General features: G+C 45.0%; 1 protein-coding gene across 2 annotated transcripts in view; it reads right to left on the bottom strand.

The window, feature by feature from the left end:
- Window positions 1-24,938, bottom strand: part of LOC148018225 (protein ESMERALDA 1-like) — a 75,564-nt gene extending 50,626 nt beyond the window's left edge. The window contains exons 1-2 of one of the 2 annotated variants that reach the window (XM_087661339.1): window positions 24,727-24,938; window positions 23,840-24,658 (exon numbers count right to left, since the gene is read on the bottom strand). In XM_087661339.1, the coding sequence (XP_087517465.1) occupies window positions 23,840-24,220 (381 nt within the window). In that variant the 5' untranslated portion in view covers window positions 24,221-24,658; window positions 24,727-24,938. Of the gene's footprint in view, window positions 1-23,839 lie in introns of both variants that reach the window. The other variant, XM_087661338.1, reaches the window with a different exon arrangement.
- Between the last annotated feature and the right edge of the window lie 287 nt (window positions 24,939-25,225).

The following is a 25,225-nucleotide window of genomic DNA, read 5'->3' as shown; positions in this document are numbered from 1 at the left end:
CATCCAACCTTTGCCTTTCCTCGTAGGCGGAAGATTTCTTTACGGGATGTCGCTTGCAGAAAAAGGGCTTTAAAGACTTATTGCGGAAAGCCTTTCCCGACGGTCTAGTGGGGGTCCTTACGGCTTCACCTTCCCCTCTTCAAAGTCCCAGGGAGGGGGTATTAATGGACCTTTGGGGAGATGTCGTGGAAAAGGAGGTTAAGGAGGCCCCCCCCCTTAGAAGAAGCTTCTAAGAAGCTTCAGCTTCTTCAGGACCACGTGGGGGTCGTGAACAGCGTGGCGGCGGCTGAGATGGCGTGCGACAGGCGGACGGCCCGGCAGCGTGACTGGTGGACAGGGCGGACTGGGCGGCAGCTACGGCAGCTGGCGGCAGCACGGCAGCTCCTGCACGATGGCGGCGACTCCCATGGCGACCAGCACGGCCCTCCCTCTCCAGCACGGCCCTCTCTCTCTCTCTCAATTCCTCCTTCACAGCTCCTTTCACTCTCTCCCTCTCTAGCACACCCCCTTGATGGGGGTGTTTATATAGGCATGGGGGTGGGGAAGAGGGCCTCCACACACGTGGAGGACTCCCCTCATGCAGTCCCTCACTTGGCCATCCCCCCTCCACACTCCCTCTCCTCCAGCCATGCATCGGCTGGGGGAAGGGATAATAGTAAAAAAATTTGCCTTAATTTATCCTATTGCCCTTTCCAAGCGGTCGTTCCCTTGCGGTTATACGGTCTTCAGCCCCGGCTTTTAACTATCGACGTGGAGACCTCGTGAATGGTATGGTTTAAGTTACTAATAACTTGCGAAGTAGGGAATACCTTTGCACAGGGTTTACACCGCGTGCGGACAGTTAATATTTACGGTACGGAGTGTGCGGAAATATTACATTTTTGCACAGGGTTTACACCGCGTGCGGACAGTTAATATTTACGGTACGGAGTGTGCGGAAATATTACATTTAATATTTCCGCACACTCCGTACCGTAAATATTAACTGTCCGCACGCGGTGTAAACCCTGTGCAAAGCTATTCCCTACTTCACAAGTTATTAGTAACTTAAACCATACCATTCACGAGGTCTCCACGTCGATAGTTAAAAGCCGGGGTTGAAGACCGTATAACCGCAAGGGAACGACCGCTTGGAAAGGGCAATAGGATAAATTAAGGCAAATTTTTTTACTATTATCCCTTCCCCCAGCCGATGCATGGCTGGAGAAGAGGGAGTGTGGAGGGGGGATGGCCAAGTGAGGGACTGCATGAGGGGAGTCCTCCACGTGTGTGGAGGCCCTCTTCCCCACCCCCATGCCTATATAAACACCCCCATCAAGGGGGTGTGCTAGAGAGGGAGAGAGTGAAAGGAGCTGTGAAGGAGGAATTGAGAGAGAGAGAGAGGGCCGTGCTGGAGAGGGAGGGCCGTGCTGGTCGCCATGGGAGTCGCCGCCATCGTGCAGGAGCCGCCGTGCTGCCGCCAGCTGCCGTAGCTGCCGCCCAGTCCGCCCTGTCCACCAGTCACGCTGCCGGGCCGTCCGCCTGTCGCACGCCATCTCAGTCGCCGCCACGCTGTTCACGACCCCCACGTGGTCCTGAAGAAGCTGAAGCTTCTTAGAAGCTTCTTCTAAGGGGGGGGGCCTCCTTAACCCCCTTTTCCACGACATCTCCCCAAAGGTCCATTAATACCCCCTCCCCGGGACTTTGAAGAGGGGAAGGTGAAGCCGTAAGGACCCCCACTAGACCGTCGGGAAAGGCTTTCCGCAATAAGTCTTTAAAGCCCTTTTTCTGCAAGCGACATCCCGTAAAGAAATCTTCCGCCTACGAGGAAAGGCAAAGGTTGGACGGTTGCATGCCAAGGCAAGACACTCCGTAGACCACAAAGGCGAATCGGAAGTCGAATTTACGCCTACGATGGGCCCAAAAAGATCACAAGGTGCGACCGCGAGAGGCTCATCTCCGAATGTACAAGTGGACATTCCCCCGAGCCCTCAAGTCCAGGTTCCTTCGAGTTATTCTCGCATGATTAGACGCGCTTAGCTCATAAAAGGAATTGCATTTTTACGCTTAATTTTAATGCATACGGAAATTGGAAAGAAATACATGTGATAAAGCATCTCTTGAAACATTAGATAAGGTTGAATTATGTCATGAATTTGAACGAGTAGAAGGCTAGTAGCATGTAGTTTTGGTGCATTATCAAAGTAATGAGTCTAATCCTAGGCAAGGAAATGGGATTTATAAGTGCATTATCTTTCGTCCTAGACATGGTAGAAATAAGCGTGTGCCGCATGTTAGGCAACATCCTTCTCGTAATGATTTCATGAGGCAAGGTTAACCCCATAAGGTATTATCCGAAAAGGAATAATAGAGTACAAAGATGATCTTATGAACTTGCAAATAGCATGTAAGATGGAATAAGTTAACACTAGCTTTGGATGAGTTTCATTGACTACTTCGTAACTAGGAGAATGTTGTGTATTGCGTAATCGTCATGCGAAAAATGACATTCATTAAGAGCCGCATTTAGGAGTCAAAGCATAAGATGCCAAAGTGTAGACAACAAGGTTGTAGGTATGACTATTGATGTAAGACCTAGTAGTCCTAGGAAAAGTTAGTACCCAGATTATCGTGCACCAGAGAAGGATAAAGTTATCATGGACCATGTGTTGCGTAAAAACAATAAACCGCATGTTTACGCGAATTGGTGGAGTTATAATTATTGTCATCCGTTAGATTTAGTTTATTACCTTTAGAAGGATCATCCTTGTCGCAAGACAAGCATAATTGAATTGACTAAACCACAAGGATTCATATGGGCATGATTGAGTCGATATGATAAGTATCCCAAGTGTTAACTAGGGTTAGTGTAATAATAATTCGACCTAGCATTACACTGGTTGCCAAGACAAAACCCGCGAATCTAAAGATCTTACCCACGTTCATGAAATGTCGAATCAATTGGATTTTCATACATGAAATGATCTAAGGTTTTATCCTAAGGATCATTCGTTCAAAGTGATGAAACTCCGACGGAGTTGCTTATCTTTAGTACCATGGGCCAACATAACTAGGAATGGTTTGGAGGATACCCTAAAACCCTGTTACTCGGCTGGAGGTAAATTCCGTGACCGGAAAACGCTAAACAATGGGTGGAATGATCCCGTGAAATTAGATGCAATACACGTGCAAAAAGCTGCAACATTGTATAGACTTGAGATTTGTCCACAAGAGAGTTTTTGTCATCTCTCGAAATGAGGTTGGCAAGTTATTGAAGGAATTTAACTTACAAGAGGATGAGTAATCATCCTGTTACTCACTTTCCTTGGGGAATAATTGCCAAGGGAAAGGAAAGTTAGGTATTTGCAAAGGACCAGACAATAAACTAAAGCGACATGGTCGCTGGATCCTGCCACAACAAAACCTAATGTATTGGTAGGGTATGACCCTAACCCAAGAATGATAGGAATCTTGCCAAGTTGCAATTGATTCCGGATCGAATGCGGGTTGCATTCGGGGAAAAGGAGTCACTCCTTAACAGTTTGCCAGCCAAACGACCATTGGAATTTGATTGTGCTTGTAGCAGTTTAGAAACCACTGTTTGCATTGTTTGCTCAATGAACTAAAGGAGAAAAACATATCTAAATACTTCAGGTTGAAGCCTGAAGGGAGAGGCAGCTTCAGTTACCCCCGACTGCCTGCCTAACCCTAACCAAGGGGGTTGTTAACCGCGCCGGGAACGTGGACCGAACCCGCCGTGAGAGGTCTCTCCGTTGAGTTCTGCTTGGAGCAGGAGGACGCTTGGGTGCCAGGGGGGGCTCTGGCTGTAAATCCCTCGCCTTCCGGGCCCTGCACAAGAGACTAACGTGACTCGGGATTGGATCTCGAGGCCCGCATACTAGTCTACGGGCGGAAACTTGGAATAGTGATCCCTGGTGGATTACTGGATAGCCTTCGGGCGGATTATGAATACGCCTACGGGCGGGAACTCCTTGTATTTCAAAGATAAAAGGATAAAATGATAATAAAGAAGTTGTTTGGCATTGTTTTCTTTATGTCCTGTGATAAGATTACGTGAAGGAACCAGTGCATAACAGGGTTAATCAAAGAAGCTGTTTGTATATGTCAAACTAATGTGGTAGGTAATTACATAACTAAAACAAACCGAGGAAAGTGCGGAGGATGGACCATGGGTCCGTCCTACGGATGGGTGGTCCCGGTTAGCCGGGAACTTTTCTCAAAGTCTTCAACGAACGGCAGGTTGATCTTCAGCATCAAAGCGAATAACGAAGACGATGACCAAGAGTTACATCCTACCCGATTTACGCTGTTTTAGGGGAACGGAATGGGACTATGCCTTATGGCAGAGAGGTCGAACCTTGCATCCCTCTCGTTTCCCATTCTCCTTGAACCAAGTGCAGCTTGAATCCGCTTCAGACCGGGCGTTTCTACGTAAAGTAGTTCGATCGGGGCTGACGCTAGTTGCTGCTAGCTAATGACCAAACAGGAAAACCCAAATTCAGGTCGATCCTAAGCGGAAACGGCCAGGATACTTCCGCTACGTGGCAGACGCGGGAAGACCTAGATCGCAAGTCCCGTAACATTCCATGGGAGTGCCGGGCGGAGCTTTCTAGACCTCCTTCCCGATGGACTGCTAAGACGTGTCCGGAATGATTCTAGCGGACCAACTGTAACGAGGTCTAGAAAGCTCCGCCCGGCACTCCCATGGAATGTTACGGGACTTGCGATCTAGGTCTTCCCGCGTCTGCCACGTAGCGGAAGTATCCTGGCCGTTCCCGCTTAGGATCGACCTGAATTTGGGTTTTCCTGTTTGATCATTAGCTAGCAGCAACTAGCGTCAGCCCCGATCGAACTACTTTACGTAGAAACGCCCGGTCTGAAGCGGATTCAAGCTGCACTTGGTTCAAGGAGAATGGGAAACGAGAGGGATGCAAGGTTCGACCTCTCTGCCATAAGGCATAGTCCCATTCCGTTCCCCTAAAACAGCGTAAATCGGGTAGGATGTAACTCTAGGTCATCGTCTTCGTTATTCGCTTTGATGCTGAAGATCAACCTGCTGTTCGTCGAAGACTTTGAGAAAAGTTCCCGGCTAACCGGGACCACCCATCCGTAGGACGGACCCATGGTCCATCCTCCGCACTTTCCTCGGTTTGTTTTAGTTATGTAATTACCTACCACATTAGTTTGACATATACAAACAGCTTCTTTGATTAACCCTGTTATGCACTGGTTCCTTCACGTAATCTTATCACAGGACATAAAGAAAACAATGCCAAACAACTTCTTTATTATCATTTTATCCTTTTATCTTTGAAATACAAGGAGTTCCCGCCCGTAGGCGTATTCATAATCCGCCCGAAGGCTATCCAGTAATCCACCAGGGATCACTATTCCAAGTTTCCGCCCGTAGACTAGTATGCGGGCCTCGAGATCCAATCCCGAGTCACGTTAGTCTCTTGTGCAGGGCCCGGAAGGCGAGGGATTTACAGCCAGAGCTCCCCCTGGCACCCAAGCGTCCTCCTGCTCCAAGCAGAACTCAACGGAGAGACCTCTCACGGCGGGTTCGGTCCACGTTCCCGGCGCGGTTAACAACCCCCTTGGTTAGGGTTAGGCAGGCAGTCGGGGGTAACTGAAGCTGCCTCTCCCTTCAGGCTTCAACCTGAAGTATTTAGATATGTTTTCCTCCTTTAGTTCATTGAGCAAACAATGCAAACAGTGCTTTCTAAACTGCTACAAGCACAATCAAATTCCAATGGTCGTTTGGCTGGCAAACTGTTAAGGAGTGACTCCTTTTCCCCGAATGCAACCCGCATTCGATCCGGAATCAATTGCAACTTGGCAAGATTCCTATCATTCTTGGGTTAGGGTCATACCCTACCAATACATTAGGTTTTGTTGTGGCAGGATCCAGCGACCATGTCGCTTTAGTTTATTGTCTGGTCCTTTGCAAATACCTAACTTTCCTTTCCCTTGGCAATTATTCCCCAAGAAAAGTGAGTAACAGGATGATTACTCATCCTCTTGTAAGTTAAATTCCTTCAATAACTTGCCAACCTCATTTCGAGAGATGACAAAAACTCTCTTGTGGACAAATCTCAAGTCTATACAATGTTACAGCTTTTTGCACGTGTATTGCATCTAATTTCACGGGATCATTCCACCCATTGTTTAGCGTTTTCCGGTCACGGAATTTACCTCCAGCCGAGTAACAGGGTTTTAGGGTATCCTCCAAACCATTCCTAGTTATGTTGGCCCATGGTACTAAAGATAAGCAACTCCGTCGGAGTTTCATCACTTTGAACGAATGATCCTTAGGATAAAACCTTAGATCATTTCATGTATGAAAATCCAATTGATTCGACATTTCATGAACGTGGGTAAGATCTTTAGATTCGCGGGTTTTGTCTTGGCAACCAGTGTAATGCTAGGTCGAATTATTATTACACTAACCCTAGTTAACACTTGGGATACTTATCATATCGACTCAATCATGCCCATATGAATCCTTGTGGTTTAGTCAATTCAATTATGCTTGTCTTGCGACAAGGATGATCCTTCTAAAGGTAATAAACTAAATCTAACGGATGACAATAATTATAACTCCACCAATTCGCGTAAACATGCGGTTTATTGTTTTTACGCAACACATGGTCCATGATAACTTTATCCTTCTCTGGTGCACGATAATCTGGGTACTAACTTTTCCTAGGACTACTAGGTCTTACATCAATAGTCATACCTACAACCTTGTTGTCTACACTTTGGCATCTTATGCTTTGACTCCTAAATGCGGCTCTTAATGAATGTTATTTTTCGCATGACGATTACGCAATACACAACATTCTCCTAGTTACGAAGTAGTCAATGAAACTCATCCAAAGCTAGTGTTAACTTATTCCATCTTACATGCTATTTGCAAGTTCATAAGATCATCTTTGTACTCTATTATTCCTTTTCGGATAATACCTTATGGGGTTAACCTTGCCTCATGAAATCATTACGAGAAGGATGTTGCCTAACATGCGGCACACGCTTATTTCTACCATGTCTAGGACGAAAGATAATGCACTTATAAATCCCATTTCCTTGCCTAGGATTAGACTCATTACTTTGATAATGCACCAAAACTACATGCTACTAGCCTTCTACTCGTTCAAATTCATGACATAATTCAACCTTACCTAATGTTTCAAGAGATGCTTTATCACATGTATTTCTTTCCAATTTCCGTATGCATTAAAATTAAGCGTAAAAATGCAATTCCTTTTATGAGCTAAGCGCGCCTAATCATGCGAGAATAACTCGAAGGAACCTGGACTTGAGGGCTCGGGGGAATGTTCACTTGTACATTCGAAGATGAGCCTCTCGCGGTCGCACCTTGTGATCTTTTTGGGCCCATCGTAGGCGTAAATTCGACTTCCGATTCGCCTTTGTGGTCTACGGAGTGTCTTGCCTTGGCATGCAACCGTCCAACCTTTGCCTTTCCTCGTAGGCGGAAGATTTCTTTACGGGATGTCGCTTGCAGAAAAAGGGCTTTAAAGACTTATTGCGGAAAGCCTTTCCCGACGGTCTAGTGGGGGTCCTTACGGCTTCACCTTCCCCTCTTCAAAGTCCCGGGGAGGGGGTATTAATGGACCTTTGGGGAGATGTCGTGGAAAAGGGGGTTAAGGAGGGCCCCCCCCTTAGAAGAAGCTTCTAAGAAGCTTCAGCTTCTTCAGGACCACGTGGGGGTCGTGAACAGCGTGGCGGCGGCTGAGATGGCCTGCGACAGGCGGACGGCCCGGCAGCGTGACTGGTGGACAGGGCGGACTGGGCGGCAGCTACGGCAGCTGGCGGCAGCACGGCGGCTCCTGCACGATGGCGGTGACTCCCATGGCGACCAGCACGGCCCTCCCTCTCCAGCACGGCCCTCTCTCTCTCTCTCAATTCCTCCTTCACAGCTCCTTTCACTCTCTCCCTCTCTAGCACACCCCCTTGATGGGGGTGTTTATATAGACATGGGGGTGGGGAAGAGGGCCTCCACACACGTGGAGGACTCCCCTCATGCAGTCCCTCACTTGGCCATCCCCCCTCCACACTCCCTCTCCTCCAGCCATGCATCGGCTAGGGGAAGGGATAATAGTAAAAAAATTTGCCTTAATTTATCCTATTGCCCTTCCCAAGCGGTCGTTCCCTTGCGGTTATACGGTCTTCAACCCCGGCTTTTAACTATCGACGTGGAGACCTCGTGAATGGTATGGTTTAAGTTACTAATAACTTGCGAAGTAGGGAATACCTTTGCACAGGGTTTACACCGCGTGCGGACAGTTAATATTTACGGTACGGAGTGTGCGGAACTTCCCCTATCACAACCAAGCGCAAATTCGGGGTTGTTCACACTATCTAGATATGGCTGATAAATCCATGCTGATTTTCTACTCCAAATGTTGCCACTACTAAGCTTAATGCTCATCCAACTGAGCTCTAATATTTGCCAATAACCCTCTTCACTTATTCAAGAAACCTTCTTATTTTAAAAAGAGACGCGATCCTAGAGAGTTACTCCATCCCACACGCAAAATCCTAATTTGGGTGGCCGAAATTTCTAAAAATAGGCATGCATCCCATCACTCTCTCTTAATCTCGTTTTGCAGGTTTCAAGGATTGTATCTATGCTACCCACACCCCATTCGCGGAGATATTGCGTTCAGAGCTTTCCATCACAGTCTACTGACATCTAACACCTAATTTCAATCTTTGTACCTGTCATCTATCTCTTGGAGCTATCACCATTATCAAGGAACTTACGTTTGCTGCTACCAAGACTAGTCACCATCATTTGCATCCAGACGCCATCATCGTCGTACTTGCATATTACAGGATTGGGATTGTGTATTACGGGACTGTCTTTGTGCAGACACCCCCCCCCCTCTGGAAGGAAGTACAAGAACTCACAATTCACCACCCAACCACGCTTAAGAAGATGCTTGAGAAACCCAACGTATCTCTCTTGCCAGCCATCAATTCCTGGTGAGTTATACTAATTTATAACTCACTTGCTTCCTAAGCTCCCCTAACCCCGTACAGGCGCCCAAAGCCCCCAGACGGTTATCTCTCGTGCTATTCCCAATAAGTTACATTCATTAATGTAACATTTCCTTTCGTCCTCGAAAATGATACTTAAAAGGTCCAACTATAAATTGAGAAACTTTTTTCTTAAAGTGCTTACTCGCTCCCATGTTGAGTTTTCTTCTGAACAGTCTCTCAATTTTACCAAACATTCTTGATAAATAGTATGCCTTGTTCGTCTATTACGAACATTTAAAATTCTTTCTGCTTCATGCGGAATAGATTGGTCACTGAATAGCTCCTCAATCTTATCATTTAAGACTAGATTATCCATATCACCCAGCTTCTTTCTTAGCTTGCTTACATGGAAAACTAGATGTGTTTTACTACCAGCATGTAGTTGGAGCTTGTAAGCCTGTTCCCCCACCCTCTTAAGTATAGTGAAAGGACCACGATACCTAGGTGAAAGCTTTGGACATCGTCCCGTTTTCATAGTTTTAGTTTGTCCAAGCACTTTAAGATAGACCAATTTCCCTTCTTCAAAGGAGATGTCTCTTCGGTGAGGATTTGCATAAGCTCTAGCTCGGTCTTGAGCTTTATTAATATTTTCTTGAGCAAATTTTAACATACTATTCATATCCTCCAAAAAATCCTTTACTGCTTGAACCTTTTCCTTATGCAGTCCTACTGCATGAGGAGCTCTGGGCTGAAACTTATACATTAGCATTAATGGACTATATCCAGTGGAAGAGTGTTTGGCACTATTATATGCAAACTCTGTTATCGGTAAATACTCTTCCCAATTAGTTTGCCTTTTACTTACATATGCTCTCAACATACTCATGCATTAGCATAAACGGACTATATCCAGTGGAAGAGTGTTTGGCATTATTATATGCAAACTCTGCTATCAGTAAATACTCTTCCCAATTAGTTTGCCTTTTACTTACATATGCTCTCAACATATCTTCAAGGATTTGGTTAACCCTTTCAGTTTGCCCATCAATTTGCGGATGCTCCGCCGTACTCATGCTAAGTTTAGTATCCAACTTCCTAAATACCGCACACCAAAATTGACTATCAAATTTTCTATCCCGATCAGAAACTATATTTGCCGGAAGGCCATACAATCCGTATATGTTCTCTATGAACAATCTAGCCAATTCTGGTGTTTTAACATTAGTTGAAGTTGGAATAAACCTAGCCATTTTGGTTAACCTATCCACAATCACCCACACAGAGTCATGCCCCCTTTATGTCCTGGGTAATGCAACAATAAAGTCCATGGAGATACTCTCCCATTTTCTCGAAGGAATCTATAATGGGTGGAGAAGTCCTCCCATTTTCAATCTTTTAGCTTTATTAACCCGGCACTTATTACATTTGACTACATAGTCAAAGACGTCCTTATTCATTCCAGGCCAATAGAATTGCCTTTTAATAAGACTATAAGTCTTATTAACTCCTGGATGTCCCACACTAGGGGTATCATGACACTCAAAGAGTATCTGACGCCTTATTTCTTCATCTTTCGGGACACATACCCTACCCTTGTAGAGTAAATAACCATTATCAATAGTAACATTCTTCCATTTGAATCCCGTTTGAGCAACTCTTGATGCTCCATTTCCTTGTTGAACATCCTCACCCTTCCATTTGGATCCCCATTTTTAATTGCTTCCCATATGTTGGAATATGCCGGATCAACCTGGTATTTCCCTTTTAAGGATTCAAGCAAATCGGAAGAGAATTGAGTAAAACTCAATTCATTTATGATGGGCAATCTGCTGAGTGCATCAGCCACTATATTATACTTTCCTTTTCTATACCTTATCTCATAGTCGAACTCTTGAAGGAGTTCGGCTCATCTAGCTTTACGCCCTTATAGATCTGGTTGGTCATTAAGCCACTTAATGCTTTCATGATCCGACAAGATCAAAAGTTTGGCACCATACAGATAGTGCCACCATTTCTTCATTGCATATACTATTGCATACAACTCCCTCTCATAAACGGAATAATTCCGTTTTGCAAGGTCTAATTTCTTGCTTTCAAAAGCAAACGGTCAACCCTCTTGTAATAAGACCGCGCCTACTGCCCTATCACTGGCATTAGCTTCAACCACAAATGGTGTATTGGGATCCACAATTAATAGTACTGGAGCTATAGCAATAGCTACCTTGAGTTTTTCAAAACTTTCATTTTGGTATGTTCCCCAATTAAAGCTCTTCCCTTTCCATTTAAGTTGGTTTGTCATTGAAATAACTATCTTGGTATAATCTTGAATGAATCTATGATAAAATCCAGATAAACCTAGGAAGATCTGCAGCTCTTTCAGGTTCCTTGGAGATGGCCATTCAATAATTGCCCTTACTTTTTCTGGATCCATCTTGATTCCCTCCTTCGAGATAATATGCCCCAAATATTTGACCTCTTGTGCGAAGAATTCACATTTAGTTTTCTTCGCATAAAGGGAATGGGTTCTTAACAATTGGAATACTAACCGTAAGTGTTCCAAATGTTCTTCTCTTGACTTACTAAAGATCAAGATATCATCCAAAAAGACTACTACAAAGCATACTAGATAGGGCCGTAACACATTATTCATCAGCTTCATAAATGTAGCTGGTGCATTTGTGAGGCCAAAAGGTATCATCAAAAAATCATAATGCCACAAAATACTGTCTTATACATCCTGGGCCTTAATTCTTACTTGGTGATAGCCTGATCTTAAGTCAATCTTTGAGAAGAATTTTGCCCCTTGTAATTGATCAAAAAGATCTTACATTCTGGGCATAGAAAATTTATTCTTCACCGTTATTAAGTGCTCTATAATCAACACAAAGTTGCATAGAACCATCTTTTTTCTTCACCAATAAAATTGGGGAAGCCCAAGGTGAATTGGTGGGTTGTGTAAACCCCTTATCAAGGTAATCCTTGATTTGTCTTTCAACTTCTTGGTGCTGTATTTCACTTAGCCTGTAAGGTGGTTTAGAAACAGGGCGTGTATCCCTATCTATGTCAATTGGGTGATTTACATCACCCCTATCTGGTGGAAGGCCACTAGGTAAGTCAGATGGAAACACATCTTTAAATTCATCTAACAAACCACTTAATTCATTATTTACATTCAACTCACAAACATAAGAAAATTGCTGCTTTATATTACAAGAAGTAAAGTATCCTATATAAGAAGGGACCATAACATGTATACCTCACAAGCTTCCTTCTTCATCAACTTCTGTACTTCAAGGGAACACATCAAAGGGTTATCAGATACTTCATGTTCACCTTGATCACAAAAGTCTTACTATCCCTTTCAAATTCCAGTGTATTATGATGATAACAATGCTTTAAGGATGGTTCCGATCACCATAGCCACTCCCTCCCTAAAGCAATATCGGCCCTTTCCATATTCATAATTTGGAAATCAAGCTTATCTTTATATCCTTGGATCTCCATTTCCAAATTGGATACCATTGTATCCCATATTTTATTATCCTGACCTCGCATCATACAAACAACATATTGATGCTCACTCTTTTGTTGGAAAAGTTTCAACTTTTTGATTAGTGCATAACTTATGAAATTGTGGGTGGCAAAGTCATCAATCATAACTCTAACCCTCTTCCCACCTATCGATCCATACACTCTAACTAAATCATCTGGCCTGAAGGTAGGTTGCCACCTAGAAGTTGACATACAACACCTGTGTTGTACATCCTTGTCCAAGACCTCTAAAGATTTATATTTTTCATGCCCTTTTAATTCCAGAGTTTGCACTACATGGATTTGTTTCTCTTTTCCCTTGCCCTTGTCCTTATCCTTTCCTTTATCTTCCCCCTTTTTCCTTTGAGGGTAATTCCAAGCAGCATGGTTAGGAGATAGGCAATTGAAACACAGCCTTTCTTTTTTGGCCTTATCAAAGTCATCTTGACTTAGCTTCAACCGTACATATTGTTTCTTTTCAAAGGGTTGTTTCTTACCCTTAAGGGATGGCATTTTCCTTTTGGATTTACCTACAAATTTTGAGGTCTCAAATTCCTTAGTCTTGGGCTCTGTGTCGATGAGACTAGTGAGTGCACCTGGACGCGTATTATCTTCATTGATTAATGCAAATTTAATTGCCTCTTCAAGCGTCTTAGGTGAACTGCTTTTCACTTTCTTTTTACTAGCCTTATCTAGTCCCCTTATGAATCCTCTTGTCTTTTGAAATTCATCTATTCCTTCCAATTTGAGGATTATCTCACGATACTCCTCGAGATATGTCAGCAAAGGTCTTCCCTTTTGTCTGACAAAATCCCAATCTTCCCAATTTCTTTCCATTTCATTCTCAGAAAGGAATTCTTTCAGAAAGACCGATTCATATTGAGCCCAAGTTTCAAGTATTTTACTTGCCTCCTTTAAAGTTCTCCACCATTTATATGCTTTTGGCCCCAAGGTTAAATTGGCTTCCAGCGCTTGGAGATGTGGTGGAGTATTCTTTAATTTGTGTAAATCCTCCCATTTTTGGAGGAAATAAATGATAGTGTCTTTGTTTCTATCTTTTCCTCCCCATGAAACTGAGGGGGTTTCGTATCTTTTGACACTGGGTTATCCCTCAACTTTTGGTGGGGTTCCCTTGGGTCTCGCATAGTCACATCTACATCTTTCAATGAAGATGGAATATCTGAGGTCACTACTTTACCTTTATCCCTTTCTAGTAATAAGGCTGATTGGGATTTTATTTCGATGAGTCCTTGAGTTAGCAACTCCATTTGAACCCCCTATGCTTGCACGCGAGCACTTAGATCATCAAATTGCTCTCGTGTAGCAAAAAATTCTTTCTAGGGTTCTTGCATTTCAATTTTATGGGAATCCACCGTAGGGTGGTCCCCGGAACTACAGCCTTCCATTACCCCCTCTCTCTCTTTCCCCTCCATCTATACATTGGAATTGGAATTGGAAAGAAATTGTAAGAAGTTTGGAAACAAAGGGTGGGACACTTTCTTGTATTTCATCCGCCTGATTTCTATCAAGTAGCGTGACAATAAACGGGCCGTGGAAGATGAGGTGGAGTTTTCGAGCTTTTCTATCGAGCAGGAAGCTAGGCTGCCCTATCACGCTGGATGTGGTCCTTAATGTATTATGTCGCCTGCAACCCCAAGAGGAGAAAATTTACGGCCAAAGGGGTGGACGTCACCGGCCACGTGTATTATAGGGTCCCTTGAACTTGGGCAATGACCCTGACGAATTACAGGATCGCTTGGACCACCAGACACCAGCCACGTCGCCCGTCTTAAAATTGCGAGTGGCCCTTAGCAACGGCGCTCGTCTCCAATCGCAAATAATTCGCTCGTCTCCAGGTCATGAATGGCTCTCCAAGTCACAAAATGCTCTGATACCAGTATTAGGGACTAGGACTAAGTATTACAGGACTGTCTTTGTACAGACACCCCCACTGAAAGAAAGCACGAGAACTCACAATTCGCCACCTGGCCATGCTTAGGAAGATCCCAGAGAAACCCAACATATCTCTCTTGCCAGCCGTCAATTCCTGGTGAGTTATACTAATTTATAACTCACTTGCTTCCTAAGCTCCCCTAACCTCGTACGGGCACCCAAAGCCCCCGAACAGTCATCTCTCATGCTATTCCCAATAAGTTACATTCATTAATGTAACATTGCACTTGCAATCAATCTCTCTTCTCCAAAAGTTGCCATTAGCACCTACACTCTCACCTTGAATTTCCACCTATCACCCAACATAGCTATCTTACATTTACTAGCTTTGCAAAATCACCAATTTTCTCTCTCCTTAGGCAATGTGTTTTTTGTTTTTCTCTCTCTTGCATTGCTTGTCTACATCAGATCCAACCTCTCTGGCTGTGTTTGTTGGTATTCGACACGCGAAGGCTGCCTAGCTACATTTCGGGATCCATTCGAAATACAACACACTCTCCAGCTCATAACCTGTACCTTTATCCCAAAGATACAAGAGTTCGAGGTTCAATATCCATTGCATAGTATGTTTGTTGCATGAGCATTGTATATTCAGTAGTCATTCACTTCATTATTCATTGTGTTATCTTTGAGTTACCCTAGCTCTAACTGTGTTCTGAATTTATTAGTATGTGCTTCATTGTACAATTGGTTTTGTGTTTTTTGTGTTTAGAGCATTTCTTCACAGCCCATAGATTGTAACCCGAAGTGTTGATGACCGACAAAGATTATACAAGAGTTTCACATTGTGATCCGTTATAAAAAAGGTTTAAGGCACAACTAATGTGGTTATTGATGACCTTGGTTAGATCCCTAAAGTTAATGCTTTGTCCTTCTTTGAAACTTTGATTGATTTCTATCCTTCTCTCAAAGAGTGTTGCCAAAACAATCCTTGCTTTGGAAAAATCTAGTAATTAGTCCAAGATGGACCTAGTAGCCCAAGGAGCTTTGGCAATTTGTGTTAGCGATGTCTGTCAGATCCTGGCCGTACTAGTCGAACTGGTCGGACTAACCAGTCGAACTGCCACGTGACAGTCCGACTGTACTGTACCTGTCGGCTACATTTAATGCAGCCGACCTGCATATTCTGGGCACTTCCTTCTGGCTATTTATAGCCAATGTCCAGTGTCACAAGACTCCGACAACTATTACCTTTTTGTTGATTTCTTTATTACATATTTTATTTGGTTTTTCTTTTTGGAAGGATCCCTCTTGAAATCTAAACGCCTGAGTTGCATGGCCAGTTTGTGAAACGGACAGGAATGTCTAGTGAGTCAAGACTGGACAGTTAAGGTCCAGTATAAGTCTGGAAGAGACTGATGGCACTGTAGATTGACAAGCCTGGAAGAGACTTGTGAAAGTGTATATGGACAAGTGTGTTGAAGAACTAGCCTGAAAGAGACTAGTTCAAAGTGAAGATGGACAAATCTTCAAGAGATTAGTCCATGTGGGGTCATAAGTGGAAATTCACTTCAGTTGAGCTACATTATAGATCTGGATGTAGCCATAGTCTGCAAAGATGGTTAGAAGACTAGTGGGGATGCAATGGAAGCAACTCCTAAAATTTAGGGAGTTGCTATTTTTGGACCCCAGAATCTGTTCGCATCGTTATCTTCGTTTTTGTACGCGGATTAATCCTCTGGTCTGTGCCGAGGTCAAATTTTGAACCAAGGATGGAGAATTTTAGACCGAAAGGTTTAAACATGAAAATTGTTACATGTATGCCATGTGTCACAATTTGGGCATAAATTCCCAAAAGAGAGAGAGAGAGGGCAGCACAAAAACGAGTTTCAATGCATGGGGGGCTCATTTTTGTGAAAGGGAGATGGATTGCTGCAGATGGAGAGCTCTTGAGAGCTGGTCTACCTTGTCTATGATGCACAAAAGGCTGAGCTTGCTTCCTACTCTCTCTCTTTCTCTCTCTGACAGTATGGTATGCTGCAAAATCAAGGGCCTTTCTTCTGATTCAGGTACAGCTGCGTGGAATATGCTGTTTTTGCATGAGACAAGAGCCTCTTTTCTCCAGGAACAGGAGCAGTTGTTTGCTGCCCACAAGCAAGAACAGGTGAGGGTGGTAACCTCACCAAGCAAGTGTCTGAAACAGCATTAAATCAGTTCTGATTCTGGACTGTTCAGAGGTTATTTCAGAGCCCAAATGATGTTAGAATCAAGGGGCACTTGGCCCAGATGATGCAGGACAGTGCAGGGAGCAGTATGAACTGAAAACAGGTTTCAGAACATGTCTGAACCAGTAATTACAGTGGGCTGAACAGTACAGGGAACAGTACGAGTTGTAAACAGGTGTCAGAACAGGTCTGAACTAGTAAATACAGCAGGCTGAAATGGTCAATTCTGCACTCCAACCAGAAGTTTCAGACTTGGGCAGAGTTTCCCCTCCTGGTCTGCTTGTTTTGGGTCAGTAATTGTACTGTTATACTGCCAAATTTCACCCAGAATAGGTAAAGACAGCCCATTGTACTTTCTCCTTTTTAAAAATAAAGAAATACCGCAAGGGGCGCCTAACTTAGGGGCCAACAGGGTGTCTGTGTGGCAACAGGAGCATTTTAGCTTCCTGTTTTTCTTCTTGATTCTATGTCTTGAAGTTCAGGTAAAGTGGACGACTGTAAATTGGGTGAAAGCATTTATGTAATTTTGGTTGTACACTACCGCCCTTTCCAGTGAACAGGCCGGTTTACATCCAACACAGTCTTTCTTACTTCTGATCGCATGTTTTAGGCTGGAGATTCGTGCAGATTACATCTCTGTTTGCAGATTTCAGGCTGGAGATCGTACAGACTGCAACAGACTTCAAGGTGAACAGCAGGTTGCATCGTCGAGGTGGACACGCAGTCCCGCGCACTGCGCCCGTGTACATATCTACATATCTTTGTATACAACACACTTTATACAGCAGATCTTCATCTTCCACTGTCTCTTTCTCTCTCCTCTCTGTGCGTTCTCTCTCTCTCTCAGTCTTGGTCCCACGCTTCCGCATCGCTGCACTCTGACATGGTATCAGAGCAATGAAGAAGGGCTGACTGAGTGAATAACCTACCTGAAGAGGAGATTCCATCGCGACACAAGGATGTGTTTCCAGCGTTCGAGGGTGAGCGGAAGGGCTGCACATCCGAACAAGGCTGAAGCGAGCGTGGGCGCGCGGGAAAGGAGTCCAGTTGGTGAATTTGCTGTTGTTTACTGCTGTTTAAAGAGGAGGAAGGCTGAGTTTTCAGCTTTCAAGTGCAGGTTTTGCTTTTTCATCGCCTCCGGCAGGTGAAGAAGGGACGGGACGTGGAAGAAAGAGCCCTAGCAGGCTGCGTTTTCACAGTCAGAGGGGGCTGCTTTTGCATTTATGAAGGCACTACAGGTGAAGATGTCTACAGAGATTGACTTGGAGTTCCAGATTATCATGGACCGGAAGGTGCCTGTCTTACCGGCTCTTCCCGCAGATCAAAAGCTCGATGGCGACAATTACCGCATCTGGCGCGTGATGATGTTGGCCATCCTTGAGTCTTACGATTTGGCGGAGCTTGTACAAGAGATCGACTGGCCCTCGATGAGAGATGAGTCCAAACTCTCTTCCGATGCTCGTGCGGAGTTGGCCAAGGCACAGTCTCACTGGGACAAACTGAATGCCCGGATTCATTCTTTTCTTTTTGTCTTGTACGACAGCCGTGATAGCCCATATCGAACACTTGACGGTGGCTCGGGAGATATGGCTAGAGCTTGACCAGATGTATAACCGGATGACCCTTATGAAGCGGGTTTCTTTGGAGGTGCAGATGCGGACCTTGTCCGTGAACAAGTCTTCTTCGTTGCGGGAGCACATCAACAAGCTTAGACAGATTCAGATGCAGGTTCAGAATGCGGGGAAGCCGATTTCCTCCGAAGACATGGCAATCACACTCTTGTCCCAGTTGCCGCCACGATTCGGTGCTTTTTACTCCGCCCTTATTGCTTCGGGGCGTGAGTCTACTCTTCGGTGGGAAGAGTTGGTTCCTATGGTCTTGGACCAAGAGGAACAACTGAAGGGACAGCATGCTTCCAAGTCGGAAGCCTTGACAAGTCAAGCCTCTCAAAAGAAGGGGAAGGACCAAAAGAAGAAGAAGGAGGACAACAAGTCAAAGAAGGACAAGGAAAAAGAATCCACATGCCATATTTGTGGAAAGACCGGCCATTGGAAGGATTGCCCTAACAAAGACAAGAAGGACACCAACAAGAAGGACACGAAGGATTCTAGAGCGGTGGTTGTACCCTCATCAGCTGTGTTTCTTCATCTAGTTGTCATTATTGACTCTACACCGAATGCTTCTGATTCTGCGATGACGGCTCCCCAGGCTCGAGAGTGGATCGTTGACAATGGTGCCTCCCGGCACATGACTCCTTCATCAGTTGGTGTTGCCCAGTTGTGACCTTCGCGTGGGCAAATTCTCATTGGAGATAGCTCTTCGGTGTCTATTGTAGGACGGGGTGAGATGCAACTTATTCCAGATGGACGTGGTGATACCCATACCTCAGAGGTCTTGCATGTGCCAGGTTAAGGTATCATCTGCTTTCGGTTCATAAGATTTGTTCACTTGGACTTTTGGTGGAGTTTGACAGTGATTCGGTGCGAGTCCTTGGTCATGGGTCAAGGAAGGTTCTCTCATCCGGATATGAGAACGGCATCTACAAATTGACGTCTTCTACTGCCCTCCCTACTCTTCTTCTTACCTCTCAGACACAGTCAGAGCTATGGCATGCTCGATTTGGTCACCTCAACTATGATTATATTCGGAGGGCGTCACGTAGACAGCTTGTTCGAGGGTTGCCAGACATAGTGGTAAGCCAACAGCCATGCGTCTCCTGCATTCATGGAAAGCGGCATAGGGATGTGATTCCCAACAAAGCTTCGCGGCGGTCTTCTTCCTTGATGGAGCTTGTATCTACGGATCTTTGTGGCCCTATTAGGAACGAGTCCTTGAGAGGAAGCTCATACTTCATGTTGATCGTAGATGACTATAGCAGGATGACTTGGGCCTATTTCTTGGCGCTGAAGTCAAAGGCTTTCTCCCACTTCAAGGATTGGCTTCTCTTTGAGGAGAACCCATCAGGCCGGCGATTGAAGACCTTGCGATCCGACAAGGGTGGTTCTTTGGGCAAGCACAAGGCTCACCTTGTTGCTAAAGGTTTTGCACAGCGCCCAGGGATTGATTGTCATGATACTTTTGCCCCCACTGCTCGTATGGCAACTATTCGAGCTGTTCTTGCCTTGGCTGGCCATAGGAGATGGCCTGTCTACCAGTTGGATGTGAAGTCGGCTTTCCTTAATGGTGATTTGAAGGAGGATATCTATGTCGAGCACCCTCCTGGCTTTGGATCTTCAGATGGGAAAGTCTACAGGTTAAAGAAGGCCTTGTATGGCCTCAAGCAGGCTCCACGTGCATGGAACGAGAAGATTGATTCGTTGCTTCAGTCACAATTGGGATATCGGCGTTCCAAGGCCGATCCGCAGCTCTATGTACACACTTCCGAGGCTGGTTATGTGCTTTTTGTATTGTATGTTGACGATTTGATTGTCACAAGTGATCATGCACAGAAGGTCAAAGAGACGAAGGCAGCTTTACATCAGGCGTTTGAGATGACGGACTTGGGTCTCCTCCACTTCTTCTTGGGCCATGAGATTTATCAGTCTCAGAGGGGGATTTTCATCTCTCAGCAGAGATATGTACAGGAGCTCTTGGTTTCTTTTGCGATGGAGGATTGTCGGACCATTTCTACTTCTATGGATCTGAACTGGAAGGCCACTTCACATTCAGATTCTCCCATGGCGGATGCTTCCCGCTACCGTCAATTGATTGGATCATTGATTTGGCTCCTCAACACTCGTGTTGATCTTTGTTTTGTTGTTGGTCTCTTGGCGAGGTTCATGAGTGAATCTCAGACGGTGCATTGGCAGGCTGCCCAGAGGATACTTCGGTATTTGAGGGGAACATCTGATTTAGGGATTCATTATCCAGCAAGCACAAATGGTTCAGATCTTGTACTTGCAGGTTGGAGCGACTCCGATTGGGCTGGTGATGTGGACCACAGGCGGTCTACTACAGGTTACTATTTTACCTTGGGTGTAGGTGTTATCTCATGGAGTAGCAAGAAGCAGCCCACGGTAGCCCTTTCGTTCTACTGAGGCAGAGTATCGGGCCGCGTCTTCCACCACATGTGAGGCTGTGTGGCTTCGGAGACTATTGGAGGAGCTTGGCTACCCCCAGACTCGTCCTACTTTGCTACAATGTGACAATGAGAGCTGCATTGCCTTGGCACGGAATCCTGTTTTCCATGCCTGAAGGAAGCACATAGAGATCCACTACCACTTCATCAGAGAGAAGCTTCTGGATGAGACCATAGCTGTGGAGTACTACAAGACGGAGGACAATCTTGCAGATTTGTTTACGAAGGCGCTTTCCCAGGCTCTACTTCGGAGACATGCCAGATCCCTCAGGCTTCTGCCCCGTCCAGGCTCTGAGAGGGGGTGTTAGCGATGTCTGTCAGATCCTGGCCATACCAGTCGGACTGGTCAGACTGCCACGTGGCAGTCCGACTGTACTGTACATGTCGGCTGCATTTAATGCAGCAGACCTGCATATTCTGGGCGCTTTCTTCTGGCTATTTATAGCCGATGTCCAGCACACTCTTTCTTACTTCTGATCGCAAGTTTCAAGCTGGAGATTCGTGCAGATTACATCTCTGTTTGCAGATTTCAGGCTGGAGATCGTGCAGACTACAGCGGACTTCGAGGTGAACAGTAGGTTGCATCATTGAGGTGGAGACACGCAGTCCCGCGCACTGCGCCCATTACATATCTGCATATCTTTGTATACACCACACTTTATACAGCAAATCTTCTTCTTCCACTGTCTCTTTCTCTCTCTTCTCTCTGCGTTCTCTCTCTCTCAGTCTTGGTCCCACGCTTCCGCATCGCTGCACTCTGACAATTTGGGCATCCAAAGTTTGACTACTAAGAGAAAGATGGTGGGAAAGCATTCCATTCATAATATATTATTGTTTAAACAAGGCAAAGCGTGCATGCCCACTGATCAAGATATTTGCAACAACAAGATTTCTAAGAGTATCATGACGCGCTAAGCATGGGACACCCTAGCATACACCAAACTTTGACCTTAGTTGCTCACAACTATTATTGGCCCCACATGAAGACTTTGGTTGAGGATTATGTGCATAAGTGCTAGCAATGTCAACTTAATAAAGCTAAATGCCATAAACAAGTGTAGATGTTACATTCAATACAAATTTCTGATAAGAAATAGAGTAGCATTCTTTGGATTTTGTAGTAGGATTACCCCGTACAAATCAAGATCATGACACGATCTAGGTTGTGGTCAACTGATGGATGAAAATGGCTCGATTCACCCCTACAAAGACAACCCTTAAAAGCCATGACTTGATTGGTCTCTTTATTGAGCATCTTTATAAACTTTATAGTTTACTCAATGAAATAGTCAATGATCAAGCCTTTAAGTTCATTAGCCATTTCCAGTAGACAATTTTTCAGAAATTGAAAACTCCATTGTCTCTGTCATCCTCAAAACATCACAAGACTGATGGAAAGACCGAGAGGACACATCAAACTATGGAGGAATATGATTAGGAGTATCACATTCCTCAAATTGAATTTGATTATAACAGTGCTAAGAGTTCAGTGATTGGATATAGCCTATTTATGCTTATATACGGTTATGAGTCAAAACCATCAATTGTCGTCGAGCTCAAGGGGGTAAAATTGCAATCCACGGTCGACTTCCTTCACAAAATGCAGGAGATATTGACAATTGCAAGGGAAAACATTAAAATGGCCCAAAATCATGCCACATTTTATGCTAACTAACATAGTACTCCTCCAGAGTCTCAAGAGGGTATGTGGATTTACCTTAAGAGTCCCAAAGGAGTTCAATTCAGTAACTATCAACAAGTATTATAAATTGTCTTCACAATTTTATGTTTCTTTCTAGATTACAAGAAGATAAGTAGCTTATCCTACAAGCTTCTTACATCCAAACATCTGAATTCACTTGTTGTTCCACAAGAGTCATTTGAAAGCACAATTGGGCCAAGGTGAGCTGATGGTTCCAATTGAGGGAGTCCCACAGCTCAAGGATAACACTCACTATGTTCTAAATGAGCCCGAATTTGTTCTTAGCCATATTGCTAGCCTATCATTCAGTTTGTGTGCATTGCCTTCTCAATGAGTGTCGGGTGCATTCACATTGTACATGCAGCTAGTTACCCAGCCTTGTTAGTGATCAGGCAGCTGCATATTCACAATTTTCACCAAATTGGCCCGATTTGATGGCTGCTCGGCATTTTCATTCCCAAGGCAGGCTGGTCAGCCAGTTTTAGACTAGCCAACCACACTACTTTGGCCCCTATTGACAAGTTGGACAGATTTGGTCAATTGTGGCTTTTTATAGCCAGCCGCATGGTTGGGGCAGATCACTCTTTTCTGTCTTGTGGGTTGCACAATCCAACTCTAGCCTATTTCTCTGTCTCCAATGCTGCCATCATCATCATTCTCATCCAGTGCCCTTGTTGACACTTTGGGCTGTGTGCAGCCTGTCATTGCCATGTGAGATGGGATATGGTAGTTGCTGACTGCAGTTTTACCCTTTGAAAAAAAGGTAAGAAACAGCCAATGATATGCTATGAACCTGAATATAGGGCAACACATACAGCCATAATGGAGTCTACCTAACCAAAAAGACTTTAGCAAATCTGCCCATGAGACAGCATTTTGCTACACGCATCTTCACTACCAGTCAAAGCATTCTACTGAGTTCGACAAATCCAAATTTTCATGCTTGTGCAATATGCATGGATGTTTGCCATCAGTATGTGGTTGCACGCAATCTGAGTCCTCCACCTTCATGTGCTTGAAAAACGGATGTTTGGTTTTTTCTATGGACATGATACTATCATAGTGCCAAAAACACAATCTACCAACAGACTCTATCACAAACAGTGTTTTCTCTGGCATCTTACTCCTCTGCGAAGCACACAACTCTGATTGCCAGAGTTTTCTTGGAATTTAACTAAAATTATATCATGCATCGAACTAAGTAAGCCAAGTCTACCATATCATGTGGCTGATGAGAGTTTTACAGCATAATTAATGCAAGATTTCCACTTACAGGCACGGCTCCTTAGTATTTGAATCCCTCCATATCCCGGTTGAACATCAATTCAAATGTTTGCCAAAAGAAAAGAAAGCAACTTGGTGGGGAAAATAGGAAACGAGAGTGAAGCTATAGACAGGTCTTACCCCATAAGAACTATTTGCCCTCTGCATGGCAGGCCAAAATCGCCTATAGACCTCAGGACTTCGATACACTGATCCCAGTGGGTCACTGTGTGGAACTGCAGGAGCATCAAATGAAACTGTCCCCATGTAGACAAGCATCCCTGAAATATACACGAGGGGAGCAAGCAGGAAAATTCCATGGCGTCTTAGCAGCACAGACAGCAGAAGGCACACAAATCGCTGCAGAAAGGTGCGAGGTGGGAGAGCCGGGCCAACATTCTGCATCCGGCCACTCTTGGTGCGTCCATACCGCAGTCGAGGTGACGCAAGGCGAGGTGAAGCTGGAGGGGAAGAGGAGGAGAGATTGTGCTGACCCGTTGGCAGCCGAGTGTATGCATGCATAGGGCTCGGCCCAGAGGTGGGGGTGCTGCAGCATCAGGGAGGTAAAGGCATGCTCAGCGATTTCGCCTTGATGAAAGCCTGTTGAGAAAAGGTTGTGCCTTGATGAAAGCGTGTTGGAAAAATGCTGCAAGAAGGCCTTCGAGAAGACGCGGAAGAATGCTCCCTTCTCAATCCGTGATGACTCTGCAGCTCCACAGCCAACTCCACAAATAGCACACAAATCTCTTTCAATCTGGCACCCACGCCTGCAGAAGTCAGGGAGCGGCAAGGAGATAGCCTTTAAACAATCGAACTCGTGGCTCATATGATCATGACATTCTTTGTGCAGAAGCTTCCGATTCCCGAATGAGAGTTTTAAAGGAAAAAAATCCACATAAGCGGACAAGCGGCGAGCACTAGCTTGCTGAGACGAGCGAGAGGCAAACCGCCATTAACGCTCTGCAAGAGGACACGGATGCAAGGTCAAAGCAGGCCGTAGGAACCCGGAACCTGCACAAGCTTGGTACCTTGAAAATGGCCGATCCAAGACCACAAGATAACGGAGACAAACGGAGAATATGCCCGTCCCTGGTTCGACTTAAGGGAGCTTTCAAGGTCGCGACTATGGACGGAAAAACCCGCGGTTGATACCGTCCGTGAGAAGGGGGGAAGATGCAGAGAAACAAGGAAACACGACTCCCCGTCTCTCTCTCTCTCTCTCTCTCTGTCTCTCTCAATATGGGGCGGACCTGAAACAGGGTTTTAATCGGGTTAAGCGTGGAGGTTTTTTGCAATTTGACTGGAGGTGGCGGTTAATCGATTTATGGTTTTGACTTTGATTAATCTGCAGATTTAATTTAAAGTTATTTAAGCGATTACTTGCTAGCTCGCGGTCCACGTGGCAAGCGAGCGATCGGCTCCTCACGGGATTCTTCGATTCTGGGGGCGGGCGAGACGCGACCCTTTGCTGCGTTGCTTTCCACGTGGACGCGGACGTCACTTTTATTGGCCCCACCCTCCGCTGGC

Source organism: Lygodium microphyllum, chromosome 21 (assembly GCF_053477565.2).
Source record: "Lygodium microphyllum isolate KBCC chromosome 21, Lygodium_microphyllum_v1.1.10, whole genome shotgun sequence".
NCBI lineage: Eukaryota > Viridiplantae > Streptophyta > Polypodiopsida > Schizaeales > Lygodiaceae > Lygodium > Lygodium microphyllum.
This window is presented reverse-complemented; position numbering and strand designations above follow the sequence as displayed.